The following is a 15,166-nucleotide window of genomic DNA, read 5'->3' as shown; positions in this document are numbered from 1 at the left end:
AAAAGATAAACGAACGCCATTGGGAGGTTGATAATAATGACGTCATTAAGTGATAACTTCTCGAAATGAAATGTATCTTTCGGTAACAACATATTTTATAGATCCCTTCCGGTTCTTAGGGTAAGTTGGAATGTATTAGATATAATATAAACAGACTTTTATAATTTGTCATCGCAAATGAATGACGTATTATTGTAATTAATTATTATTCACATTAAACATTATTACTCGTGACGCAAAAAATGTATATTTAATATTACTCTCTTATCATATAAGCATAATTGTTTCAGTTATTATAATTTCATATTCTATACAGAATGTAAACTAATAAATTACTTATCATCATTAAATCCCAGTGGCACAGCGGTATGTCTGCAGACTTATATTGGTAGAAATCAGGTTTCGATATCCGTGGTGGGCAGAACACACATACAGCCCATTATCGGTATATAGGAGACATTAAAATTAACACGGATGCAATCACATTTTATATTAGTAAAACATATCTGCAGGCGTAGTTATTTTTATTTCAATAATGTATTGAATAGAACGTTAATACATAGACTTTTGTTGTTATTACAACACTATAGTGTAGAGATGCTGTTATTTTGAATTTTATATTCTATTAAACCAATAACTTTATTATAATCAATACTTAACTTGAATTGGTTTGAAATATTTTGTAGTTACACGGCCATAAAGGAACAATAACACATATAACAGACGTTCCACGTTTGTTTTTTTATTTACCAATACAAATAACGTCCTTCTGACACAAAGTACTTTTGACAGTATTGTATAATTCTGTAAGATACACACACCACAGCGTGTCATATACATTGTCGCATACTCGAACGACGTAATGAACGTTAATTTCTTCAACTGACAAACAAACAAAGTGTTTTAAATATAACTCGGAATTCTACCTTACCTTAAAATCAGTTTTCGTAGGTTGAAGAACGTTTAAAATATTTCACTTGTGGATACTGTTAACATTCTGGGATAGCTATACGTAAAGAATATCCAAATCTTTTAAAACATATGTTGCATATTATTTTTTCACATACACCCTTATAGGTGGGAATTTACGCCCTCTTTAATTTTTGTTCCTTAAAACTAAGATGGAAGGCTTCAAATAACATCAAATAACGTATTTGTTTTTTTTGTATACAATGTAACTAGATGAAATGAACTAATCACTTGAGACTCTTTCAGCAGCATTGTTTATCTTACCGATATGAATCACATACCTAACATACAATAATGTGGTGTAGCTTATCACATTAAAACAAACGTAAACGTACAGTGATAAAAAAGAGAGCCATATTACATTTGTGATAGAGAAACTAAGAACAGCAACACGTATTACGTAAACGTTACGTAGCAGTGAGTTACACTTCAATGTACATGAGTCAGAATACGTTTCACGAGCGAGGTTGTGTAAAGGTACAACTTTGATATAGTTTTGTTACGCATATTTTGATACAAGCCCTCCATGACTCCTGTCTACAATATGCCGGCGAAGTCAGAAGAGTTGTCTTTATTAAAATCTGTTATGCGTCGACGAAGAATGTTCAGAGAAGTTCATAGTAAGTGAACCATTAAGAACCTTTCAGTTTCCTATGAAATCACTCTGTTATAATTCTATGTAACGTTCACTGGGCTATGAAATACTGTAATACTCATACAGTCATTGTCGACAAGTTGAGGTTACATAGAAGATTTGGTTGGTTTGTTTGCGATTTCGCACAAAACTACATGAGGGCTATATACGCTAGTCGCCTCTAATTTAGCAATGATAAAGTAAAGAGGAGGAAGGTAGACAATACCACCCACCGCCAAATTGTTGGTCTACAATTTAGCAAAGGGGCTCAAGTTATAATATTTCCCCTCGGCTGAAAGGGTGAGCATGTATCAATGTTACACACTAGGCATCCCACATTATTTAATTCACACATGTATCAATGTTACACACTAGGTATCCCACATTATTTATTTCACACATGTATCAATGTTACACACTAGGTATCCCACATCATTTAATTCACACATGTATCAATGTTACACACTAGGTATCCCACATTATTTAATTCACACATGTATCAATGTTACACATACATGTAGGTATCCACACATTATTTAATTCACACATGTATCAATGTTACACTAGGTATCACATGTTAATTCACGCTAGTATCAATGCTTCTACATTATTTAATTCATACATGTATCAATGTTACACACTAGGAATTCTACATTATTTAATTCATACCTGTATCAATGGTACACATTAGGTATCCTTCATTATTCAGCTATATATAACCTATATATACATCTACTGATCATAGTATTCGAACATGTCTGATAGACAACAGTATAGAAGTACTTGCAAGATGTTAAAACATAGATTATGTTGTTTTTGGAGAAGAAAGACCAGAAATATTCGCTACATGAAATAGTACAAAGCTACTTTGGTTCACCAACTTTATAACTTAATAGTGTGACAACTAGAATCCCTTTATGAGGATTGTTGTGGAAATGTAACAAAGTTATCTTTGATTCCAAGGTTGAGCGTACTGGCCTGTGGAGCTAAAATTACGCGATTCGCGCCGTGTTGCCCCCAGAAAATAAGAATAAATTGCGTTCTGCACCTCAGGGTCATAGGTGCGTTATAAGAGTGACGGCTAGTTCGCCGCTATTTGGTCTGAAAGAGTAAGCGAACAAGTGACGCCGGTTGATGTTGAAAAGCTAGACAGATAGCCTATTTGTGGCTAACAACAAACAAACGATATAAAAGTTGTGTAACATACTTAACGGAAAGCTGATATATTACTCTTTTCCTACGTTTCTGAACTCAGTATTTTGAAGACTTAAAACCATTGTTACAGATTTACTATTGTACATTTATTTTAGTGCCTACACTTGTTTCTGTATAGTTTTCTCTTTTTTTTGCATATGACGTATATTCTTGACTGTATATTGCACAAGTCCAAACCTCTACTCGAATATGGTAGAGAATCCTGGAGTGTAAAAATTTCTATAAACTCGCGTGATTAATCGAGAGACGGGAGAAGAGAATATTATTGGACAGCTGCAGTCAGTTCGCTATTGGTCTAGAAAACTATATTTGTGATTAACGTCTATTTAGCTGAAAACTACAGAATTTGACCAGGAACGTTTATTGATTTCTAACATTACAAACCGTTCAACTTCAGTGAATTATAAGAGCGTTACTACTTCTATGACGGCATTAAGTATTCCCTCATTGAGATGTGAGCTTTAACCGGTGTGAAGCCTACCGAACTACCTATCTTAAGCGAGGTGTGACAATATCAACTCAGAATTAAAATCTTCGTTGTGGACCTGGATCATAGATAAAATATTCAATTCTATACTGCATACATCTTTAAGTATCGTTTGTAACTTTGTAAAACTGCTGTATATAAATCATCATTTGTAATAACTATTAGTAATAAACGTTATTATAAATTGTATTGTTTTTATGCTTTATATTAAAATATATTTACGTTCAAAAAGAAAATTGTGTGTATCAATGTTGTTGACAAATAGCATAAATTTGATACGTATTTACATTTTATCAACTTCTAAACTGAAATAAAAATGTCCAGTTATTTGAAATTGTAACACGTTAACGTACGTAACATAATAAATCGGAGACTCGTCCGAAATTAAATAATAATACGTTTGTTTTGGTTTGTTTTGGAATTTCGCACAAAGCTACTCGAGGGTTATCTGTGCTAGCCGTCCCTAATTTAGCAGTGTAAGACTAGAGGGAAGGCAGCTAGTCATCACCACCCACCGCCAACTCTTGGGCTATTTTTTTACCAACAAATAGTGGGATTGACCGTCACATTATAACGCCCCCACGGCTGGGAGGGCGAGCATGTTTTGGCGCGACTCGGGCGCGAACCCACGACCCTCAGATTACGAAGTGCACGCCTTAACGCGCTAGGCCATGCCAGGCCATAATAATACGTAAGACCATATACTTTGTGAAACTGTAAAAGGTATTTATGTGAAGTAGTTACTTTGATTTATATATTTGTGTTTATTTTTATTCTATAAATAATTTAATATTCTACAGAGATTTGAGGTAAAAATTAGTATTTCTACTCATTATTTTTCAAAAGACTCAACAAGACCATTTTACTCGTCTCAGAACCGGCTTCTGGCTTGTGTGTAAATAACCATATCTGTTTAAAATGGTTCTATGGATTAGGCTGATGTTTTAGGTTATATCGTTCAGAAAGCTATTCTGAAAATGTTTAAATAACGTATGCATGTACTTTGATTTCCGTTAACTCGACATCTGTTTTACTGGTGATAACATTAATGAATGTCTGTGGTCAAACGTTAGCTATATTCAACACCTTCGTTTAGTGTTTTAAATTCACAACTACTGATACATCACTGAAGTAAATAAGTTTTCTTCTTTCTGCTGTTCAAATAACCACAGAATAGATTATAGGACATCTTTATTTTAGTACTTTGTATATCACACCATGGTTAACTGAACATTGTTTTCTTGAAAGGATGATTATAGAACATCTTTATTTTAGTACCTTATATATCACTCCGTGGTTTACTGAACATTGTTTTCTTGAAAGGATGATTACACTGGGGAACACTTTTTCAGTAACTTTGAGTTGCATTGGATATTGTAACTGATTCTGAAGGAGTTTTAGGTGCTGATTTCAAATCTGAAATTAGTTTTTCTCTACAAGCTCTAGTTTGTATGCAATTTGAGGTTAATGAAATTGTAGAAATGTGAACTTGCGTAAACTATGTATAAGCATTTTCACGTCCATTTTTTGAACAGCCACCTTGATAAGTTCCCTGACAACCTGGGGGCTGTGAGTGACCAACAAGGAGAACGATTCCACCAAGACCTAAAGGTCATGGAAGAACGCTACCAAGGGCGCTGGGACAAAAGTATGATGGCTGACTACTGCTGGAGCATTAAACGAGATTGTCCAGATGAAGTGTACAAACGCAAAAGTTACAAACGCAAATTCCTACCTGAATAAAATACACAAACAAATTGATAAGCTATTCCTATAATTTCCTATAATAACGAAACATTAAAAAATAAATAAAAATGTCAAATTGCATAAAATCTGTAGCTTGCAGACAAAAACCGACTTCAGATTTGAAATCAACACACTCAAATTGACTATAGAAAGGTCTTTTTTTAAATGCAACAAAATGAGTGTTACCCAGTGTTATAGAACATCTTTATTTTAGTACTTTATATATCACACCATGGTTTACTGAACATTGTTTTCTTGAAAGGACGGTTATAAAACATATTTATTTTAGTACTTTATATATCCCACCATGCTTTACTGAACATTGTTTTCTTGAAAAAATGATTATAGAACATCTTTATTTTAGTACCTTATATATCACTCCGTGGTTTACTGAAAATTGTTTTCTTGAAAAAATGATTATAGAACATCTTTATTTTAGTACTTTATATATCACACCATGGTTTACTGAACATTGTTTTCTTGAAAGGACGGTTATAAAACATATTTATTTTAGTACTTTATATATCACGCCGTGGTTTACTGAACATTGTTTTCTTGAAAGGATGATTATAGAACATCTTTATTTTAGTACCTTATATATCACTCCGTGGTTTACTGAACATTGTTTTCTTGAAAGGATGATTATAGAACATCTTTATTTTAGTGCTTTATATATCACCCCATGGTTAATTAAAGCATAATTTTTCCAACTATTTATATTCTGTGGTAGTTGAATAATCACAAATAATTAGATTCCCAAAAAGGCACTATAGTTTTTGGTTTGTTTTGAATTTTGCGCAAAGCTACACAAGGACTATCTGCACTAGCCCTCCATAATTTAGCAGTGTAAGACTAGAGGGAAGGCAACTAATTATTACCACCAACCACCAACTTTTGGGCTACTCCTTTACCAACCCTAAAAAGAGACTAGTTTTTAAATACTTTCAGCGGATTCTTGCTTGCTTCTGTTTAAGCACAAAACTACACAAGGGGGTATCTGTGCTCTGTCCACCATGGGTATATAGAAACTCGGTTTCCAACATTGTAAGTCCACAGACATACCGCTGTGCTACTGGGAGGCCAGCGAATTTTACTAAACAGTACCGGTGACGAATAAATTAAACAGATATCCCAATTTATCTCTATGAGAAGTAGTTTATAATAGAAGTGATAATAAGGTACAAATATCGTCCTAAGTTATTTTTGTGTGGTGATTTCGAGGCTCTCAGCCAAAAGTATTTACAGAACGGTTTTTCAAATCATTAACGTTGATAATATCTTAAGTTCCACCAATAAGGAGTTTCTTTGTGGTGTCATAATACATCAGGCTAACTTAGTTGTAAAGACACAAGTGAATGTTCACATATAAACAGTCATAATATATAAAAAAGTGAGACGTACGAAACCCAACGATACTGTTTAAAACTTCGTGGTTTCTTGTGATGTCTGGCATGTTGTGAAACACTCTAAACACTGACATATTTTTAATGTTAAACCTAAGTATTAGTTGATCAATTTAACAACTTTTATTGTTAAATATCTAGTGACAAAATTATTTAAGAAATTGTTTGTTTGATGAAGGTTAGTTTATTCAAGGGTTTTAGTTCGATGTTCAATGAGAGTTTAATCTTACCGTTTATTAGGTAATTGTAGTTGTTAAGTTTCCGTGACATTATGATATTTTTTTGTGTTTAGAGTTTTTATGGACATCTGCCGTTTCTCCATGTGTTGGGAAACGTTTCGGGCTGCACATTGAGCACTAACATAAATTATAGATATCCATAAGATGTCTATCTGTCAGCTAACGAGTTACAAACACTGTCAGGAATCGGCCTGAAAGAAGATGATAATTTGTTGAGTTAAATATATGTATATACAAAATCCGAAGAAGGCGCCCAGTGTTATGTCTATAAGGTAACAGAAGGTTCTGTGTAACAAGTGTTTTTATTGTTTTTGTTAAATAAAAATATTTAACAGTTTACTTTTTAACACAACTTGTGTTGATTTTTTTTTTATCGCTGTCTAAATGACGACTCAGTGTATTATTCCAAAATTTCTGTTTAGGTGATCCAGTCTTCCACTTACCGGATCAAGACACCAGTTCTCCGGCATCTACAGACAACCAGGCTGCCGACAGAACTCTCCCAGATGTGGTCCAAGCTCCACTGGCCCAAACACGTGGCCGGTCTTCTTCTGTTCCCTTGTCGTTTGAAGAACGGGTACGTGAAGCTGGATCCATTTTGAGGAGAGTCAGTAGAGAATTTGAAAATTTTTCTGTTCAGGTAAAGAAAATAATGTTGATTCTATGAACAATAAGATATGTAACAATGTTATCAATATAATGTGATCATGAACGTGACCAGTCAAGAGCCATCAGGCAAGAACGTGTTGTTTATTGAACCAAACCTTATTACACGTTGTGTTTTATATCTATAGATTTAGTTAGCAATTCGAGTTCTGAAGTAAATAATACATTACTTGTATTTTAAAGGGTGGTCTTGATTATTTGAAGAAGAAAACTAAAAGCAGATAAAGTTTCACTTACGTGAATAATTCAATCGTAAAAATATATTAAAAGTTAAGTTTTCCAACCGTCTTTCTGTAGTTACCTACTATACTTCTTGGCTACGTAATTAGGGACATTTCTCAAATATTTATAGGGCACTTTATTTATTTGAATGTCCAAATTATAATGTATTTGTACATGTAAAATCTGACCATCTTTTACGGCAGATGATAACAGTAACGTGGGTATATCATGTTATGCTGCGATACAACTGATAGATTTGTTTGTTTGTTTTTGAATTTCGAGCAAAGCTACAGGAGGGCTATCTGCGCTAGCCGTCCCTAACTTAGCAGTGTAAGACTATAGGAAAAGCAGCTAGTCATCACCACCCACCGCTAACAATTGGGTTACTCTTTTACCAACGAATAATGGGATTGACTGTCACATTATAATGCTCCCACGGCTGAAATGGCGAGCATGTTTGGTGTGATGGGGTTTCAAACCCACTATCCTCAGACTACATGTCGAACACCTTAACAACCTGGACATGCCAGACCTACAACTGACAATCAGAGGGAGGGTAATATCCCTTAGTACCGAGGGCCATTAACAAAATGAAGAGCCATTTATCAACTGACAGTGTCAATTTAAGGAAAACGTGTGTCAGTAGTAAAACTATTAGACAGTCTTGTATGTCATGCAGTTGTTGAGAAAACGTTTAGACTACGTCTAAACTATATGACGGATTTACTATTATATATCTATTTTAATATCGATGTTTAAGTTAAACATATATTTAGAAACGTATGTATATTATACTGTTAAATTTGTTTTGCGAAATTCACACCTATTTACTAAAGTTGTAGAAGATTCTCGAACATAAGAATCATCACGCCTATAATTGTAACCAACGCGACGCACCGAGAGATAGTATGTATTATTGGTTTATTACAATTGTTATACTACTAAACATCGAAAGCTGTAAGTGTGATTATCCCTTATTAATCGGAAACTTCTGACATTTGGCCAGGAACGTTTATAGATTTCTAACATTAAAAACCATTTAACTTTGGTGGCTTCACATCGGATACTAATATTTTTACGAAAATATAAATATAACTTCATTGGTGGAAAACTCGACGCAGAACTAGCTAGTTCCCTTTCAAGTGAATTGTGCATATATTAACTCAAAATTAGTTCGCTCTTCGTGGACCCTTGCTAAAATATCCAGTTCCAGAACAAATAGAAAACACCACATTTTTTTGTAAATTTGTAAAACGTTTGTATATCAGTCATTATTTAAAATAGTCATTATTATAAATTGTATTATTGTTTGTACATTAACATATATTTGTATTTACAAAAATTGTGTATATCAATCTTGTTGGTAGATAAAATAAATTTAATACGTATCGACATTTAATTAACTTCTAACTTTAAATTATTATTTAATTCAGTTTCACACTATCTCAACTTGTAACATAGATTAGACAGGTATCTCGCAGACTATTAGATAGTCTCGTAAGCTAGATGTTACACAGTGTCTCCCAGACTATCAGATAGTCTCGTAAGCTAGAAGTTATACAGTGTCTCACAGACTATTAGATTGTCTCGTAAGTTTGAAGTTATACAGTGTCTCACAGATAGTCACAGATATTAGATAGTCTTGTAAGCTAGATGTTACACAGTGTCTCACAGACTATTAGATAGTCTTGTAAGCTAGAAGTTATACAGTGTCTCGCAGACTATTAGATTGTCTCGTAAGTTTGAAGTTATACAGTGTCTCACAGACTATTAGATTGTCTCGTAAGTTTGAAGTTATACAGTGTCTCACAGATAGTCACAGATATTAGATAGTCTTGTAAGCTAGATGTTACACAGTGTCTCCCAGACTATTAGATAGTCTTGTAAGCTAGAAGTTATACAGTGTCTCGCAGACTATTAGATTGTCTCGTAAGTTTGAAGTTATACAGTGTCTCACAGACTATTAGATTGTCTCGTAAGTTTGAAGTTATACAGTGTCTCACAGATAGTCACAGATATTAGATAGTCTTGTAAGCTAGATGTTACACAGTGTCTCCCAGACTATTAGATAGTCTTGTAAGCTAGAAGTTATACAGTGTCTCGCAGACTATTAGATTGTCTCGTAAGTTTGAAGTTATACAGTGTCTCACAGACTATTAGATTGTCTCGTAAGTTTGAAGTTATACAGTGTCTCACAGATAGTCACAGATATTAGATAGTCTTGTAAGCTAGATGTTACACAGTGTCTCCCAGACTATTAGATAGTCTTGTAAGCTAGAAGTTATACAGTGTCTCGCAGACTATTAGATTGTCTCGTAAGTTTGAAGTTATACAGTGTCTCACAGACTATTAGATAGTCTCGTAAGCTAGATGTTACACAGTGTCTCCCAGACTATTAGATAGTCTTGTAAGCTAGAAGTTATACAGTGTCTCGCAGACTATTAGATTGTCTCGTAAGTTTGAAGTTATACAGTGTCTCACAGACTATTAGATTGTCTCGTAAGTTTGAAGTTATACAGTGTCTCACAGATAGTCACAGATATTAGATAGTCTTGTAGCTAGATGTTACACAGTGTCTCCCAGACTATTAGATAGTCTTGTAAGCTAGAAGTTATACAGTGTCTCGCAGACTATTAGATTGTCTCGTAAGTTTGAAGTTATACAGTGTCTCACAGACTATTAGATAGTCTCGTAAGCTAGATGTTACACAGTGTCTCCCAGACTATCAGATAGTCTCGTAAGCTAGATGTTACACAGTGTCTCCCACACTATTAGATAGTCTTGTAAGCTAGATGTTATACAGTATCTCACAGACTATTAAATAGTCTTGTAAGCTAGATGTTACACAGTGTCTCCCAGACTATCAGATAGTCTCGTAAGCTAGATGTTACACAGTGTCTCCCACACTATTAGATAGTCTTGTAAGCTAGATGTTATACAGTGTCTCGCAGACTATTAGATTGTCTCGTAAGTTTGAAGTTATACAGTGTCTCACAGACTATTAGATAGTCTCGTAAGCTAGATGTTACACAGTGTCTCCCAGACTATTAGATAGTCTTGTAAGCTAGATGTTACACAGTGTCTCCCAGACTATTAGATAGTCTTGTAAGCTAGAGCATATTTTGAGAAAACGAGTAGAGTGTGTACTGTACGTCACACAGTTGTCTTACAAACAATAGATGATCCAGGAAGATGATTAACTAATCTTATAAGTTAAACAGACGTCAGATTTGCTCCAACTGATCCATTCTATTAAGAAGAGAAAATAATCTGTTATTCCCACAGTAACCTAAAATTACTTTACTAAACTTGTCATATGACACCCGACAGCTGGTTGATAAACATTTTTATCTCTTATGCAAGAAGGAAAGCACAACTTGAGGGGCTTAAAATATAACTCTGTACTAGGGGTGACTGGGAACGTGCGACGTCATCTACGAAGTTATTTCACCATATTCTAACTGACGTCCCTCATTGGCTCAGTAAGTGCTTATAATGCTGGCTGGTGGTCATAACACAGGCAACTCATTGCATAGATATGTTCTTAACAGGAAACAAACTGACGTTAAATCATAGAAAAAAATCTCATCGGGAACTTTTATCTGCTTGTGTTGTTTCAACAGCGTTAGTACCATAATGGTGTAAGGAACGTTCTTTTATCTGCTTGTATTGTTCCAACAGTGTGAGTTCCGTAATGGTGTAAGGAACGTTCTTTTTGCGGAATTGGGTCCTTTGATTTCTTTTTAAAACGTCAGATAAGGCTTAGAGGATATCTAAACGTTGCTAACGACCATTGCCAATCAATGTTGTTAAAATTTCACCCTTTACCAGCAGAAGTTTCCAAAAGGTAATACAACAGGATTGTATTTTACAAAATTAATTCGACGAAAACCACAATCAATCAGTTCATCTTTCATTGGCACTACAAATATTTAAATAATAAATCTCGTTAATTTGGCCTTCGTATTCGTCACGGTAATCCCGTTCCAGCATACAGAAATTAATTACAGTTTGTATTTCTCGATGAATGGACTAAAACGAGCAGGGCTTTTCAGTATCACAAGAGAAGGATGGTAGGTTTATGGTCTTAATGAGACAAAATATTATCCAAACCATTACGTGCAGTTGTAAAGATATGGCTGTTCAGTGTACACATAAGCAGCCAAAGTTTCCCACTAGATAGTGCAATTTTAACTGATCTTCGTAAACTGTTAAGGATAATAAATAGTTAAAATAGAAAATAAAGCAAAAATATTAAAACATATTAAATATTTCATTTGTACATAAACAATGAAATAAAACAACACATTTTGAAAATGGATAATAACATAAGTATATTTGTAAAAAAATATAAAACATGTAGAATGATATAAAACATAGCATGTTCAATTAGAAATTAAATCTTATGAAATATAATATATATTAATAATATATAATGTAGAATGATATAAAACATAGAATCTTCAATCCGAATTTTCGAATAAAAGATTCTTCGAAGTAAAGTCTTACGTGTAATTTGTTATTTCCCTAAAGGGTAAAACGTAAATAAATATTTAAAGTGCTGTGAAAATATTAAAGAACCTATATTAGGTTAACTTAGATAAGCGATTTGTATTAATTTATTCTGATTTTAGAAATCTGTATATTTTCTACGTATCAGAAGGTCCAAGGCTCTAGCTACAATGCGTCGCATGATAACAGTGAAATCAATCCCTGTATTTACCCTTCTATTAGATAGGTGATGAGTGGTGTTCGCTGGTTTTTTTTCATTTTGGTCAGCAGTTCTAAATTAAATGTGGATATATTTGAACCTTAAAAGTATTTGACCTGGTCGTCAAACCTGTGAGTCATATTAGATAATTTATATGTTGAAAATAGGTACTGGAAAAGGAAGGAATGGTGTTAAATATTGTTTTTAATTAATATTATCTGCTTGTATTGTTCCAACAGTGTTAGTTTCGTAATGGTGTAAGGAACGTTCTTTTATCTTGTTGTGTTGTCCCAGCATTACCAGTATCATAAAGGTGTAATGAACGTTCTTTAATCCGCTTGTGTTGTTCCAACAGTGTTAGTATCATAATGGTGTAAGGAACGTTCTTTTTGAGGAATTGGGTCCTTTGATTTCTTTTCAAAACGTCAGATAAGGCCTAGAGGATATCTAGGCCTTATCTAGATATATATGTCTCTAACATGTATTCAGTTAGAGACACCAGGATCATCAATAAAGAGATATACAAGAAAGATCTCCGAAGCGAATACTGGCACAAAAAGGAACGGCGTAGTAAGGCTTGTTTGCTTTATGTAAAGTTGGAACAACGTGATTTGCCGAGATCTGGCGTGAATTTTAGTATTTTTTTTATTTCATTTTAATAACTATATTACACAAATCAACGATAAAGAGATACAATATTTAAACAGTTCAATTATGTTATCATCATATGCTGACCATTTACAAAAATATTTGAGAAAATATGTGACAATGTAAAAGTTATTGTATTATGAAACGTTTGCCAAAATAAGTGATGATACATTACCACTTTGGGAATTTCAACAATAATTTATTGTGACTTGTATATTATCAGGAATCTTATCACTAGCAAAGTCATGGATCCAGAAGTAAGTCGGTGGATATATTATTTTAAAAAGTCAATATGGACTTCACCGGTAAATCTGTGGATTATAAGAAAACATTGGTTTTCAGTATCACTTAGAAATATTACGGAAAGAAAAATTTATATTCTTTTCACGATGCATGTAGATAATTGTAGTAAGTAGAAGGTTGTTAAAATGAACAACCTTACTGGAAACAGGTGCCTTGAACGACGATTCGATCCACTTTTGTGTATTTTCATCAGGTTTATGTATATTGTTATTTGTCGTTGACATACTTGAAACAGAACTCAATGTACCTTTTAAGGATACAACTGCAACTTATTCAAATAGATTATCATTCTTAACTAGGAAATCATATAATATGATTAAAGGAACTTATGGCCTCAGGAAGACAATATAAGAAAAGCTAAATCTTTAAAGTGGGTCCACTGATAGAAGAATGACTAGTTAGGACCCATGATCGTTACACAGACATGTTGCATTCCGGCTGAGGAATGAGTAGTGTGGTCGACTGATTGTAAATTATATAACTGTTTCGTTTAAGAATAAACGTGAAACGATAAACGTTATTGCATCCTACAAAATGACTTGCAGGGCAATTTTATATAAGAAGAAAAATACACAATTAATACATAGCTTGTTTTAAATTTCGCGCAAAGCTACACAAGGCCTATCTGTGTCAGCTGTCCCTAATTTGCAGTGTAGAACTAGAGGAAAGGCAGTTAGTCATCATCACTCACCGCCAACTCTTGAGTTACTCTTTTACCAAAGTATAATGGGATAGGTTGTCACGTTATAACGCTCTCACGGCTAAAAAAGGCGAACACGTTTGGTGTGACACGAATTCGAACCCGCGAGTCTCAGATTGCGAGTCGAGAGACGTAACTTCCTGGTCATGCAAGGCCCACTATTAGTACAATTAATGTAATGTTATTGGAACAGAATGAAATATTTAAATGTAAAAATCAATTATATTTCTTCTGGTTTAGTAAGATATTTATATAAATACCGTGATGTATATTGTTCATCAGAATTATTGTTGTATTTGGCACTTTTAAAAGAAAATATCTGCATTTCTTTAGTCGTTACGTGGAATTGATTTTGAGTTTATATGTATGGGTCTTCAAGTTCAAATAAGATTGAAATATTCTAATTAAAATTTGTTATACATATTTTTCTTTAGAACGTAAATCGCTTCAACATAAATAGACTTGAGTCTCAAGTTTTTCTTTTTTCCCTCAGTGATTTAAAGTTTGTGTTCCTTTTTCCCTAGAGCTCAGTATCACAAGATAGAACAGAAACGCTAATGATACAAGTCAACAAAGAACAACAACAAACAGTTAGACAACGACGCTTCTCCACTAGTGACAGTTTCTTCCCTCATCAGTGACTTTCGTCTCGACTATAAAAGTCCTCGCGTAGAATTTTAAAGTCAAGTCGACCTTTTATATAATCTCCCATCTTTATATATACTGAGAAATAAATTACTGTTATGTTGATAATGAATTGTACACGTTGCTGAAAGCTTACAGATTCAAGTCGCTTAGCTGAAAAAAAAGAAGTTATATTTTCTCGCTGTTTCTATTTTCTTACTCAATCGACAATAAAATAAAACTTCATGAATCTTGCTGAAGGTATTGCCATAAACAATATGACAGATATTTAAATTGATTGTATTAGTGAAGCCGATTCTGGACGTCCACGATCATCATGACGTCATCAGTTAGAAAAGAAACAAACTTTTCGCATCACAGATTAATGTTTGAGTCCCTGCGATACTAACGTAGGTAAAACTAGGATATCGTTAAGCACTGAGCAAAGAACTCGCTATACAAGAGTTTCCTTGTATTACATTCTCCTTTAGCAAGCTATATTTATGTGAAACTGAGTTAACTATGTACGAGGTAGTAAAAGTGTGTTATCTTAACAGTCTCCAGATCTCAAGAGGCTCTGCTGAAAAGTCATTGTGTAA

General features: G+C 33.8%; 1 protein-coding gene across 1 annotated transcript; it reads left to right on the top strand.

The window, feature by feature from the left end:
* The first annotated feature begins 1,382 nt into the window (after nucleotides 1-1,382).
* On the top strand, nucleotides 1,383-14,817 carry LOC143252242 (uncharacterized). The gene is made up of 3 exons (XM_076504087.1): nucleotides 1,383-1,589; nucleotides 7,116-7,333; nucleotides 14,468-14,817. The coding sequence occupies exons 1-3, from the start codon at nucleotides 1,496-1,498 to the stop codon at nucleotides 14,582-14,584; spliced, it is 429 nt and encodes a 142-aa protein (XP_076360202.1). The 5' UTR covers nucleotides 1,383-1,495; the 3' UTR covers nucleotides 14,585-14,817.
* The last annotated feature ends 349 nt before the right edge of the window (nucleotides 14,818-15,166 follow it).

The sequence above is a fragment of the Tachypleus tridentatus genome, chromosome 6 (genome assembly GCF_004210375.1).
Source record: "Tachypleus tridentatus isolate NWPU-2018 chromosome 6, ASM421037v1, whole genome shotgun sequence".
NCBI lineage: Eukaryota > Metazoa > Arthropoda > Merostomata > Xiphosura > Limulidae > Tachypleus > Tachypleus tridentatus.
The sequence above is the reverse complement of the archived record's forward strand: the minus strand, read 5'-3'. Positions and strand labels throughout refer to the sequence as shown.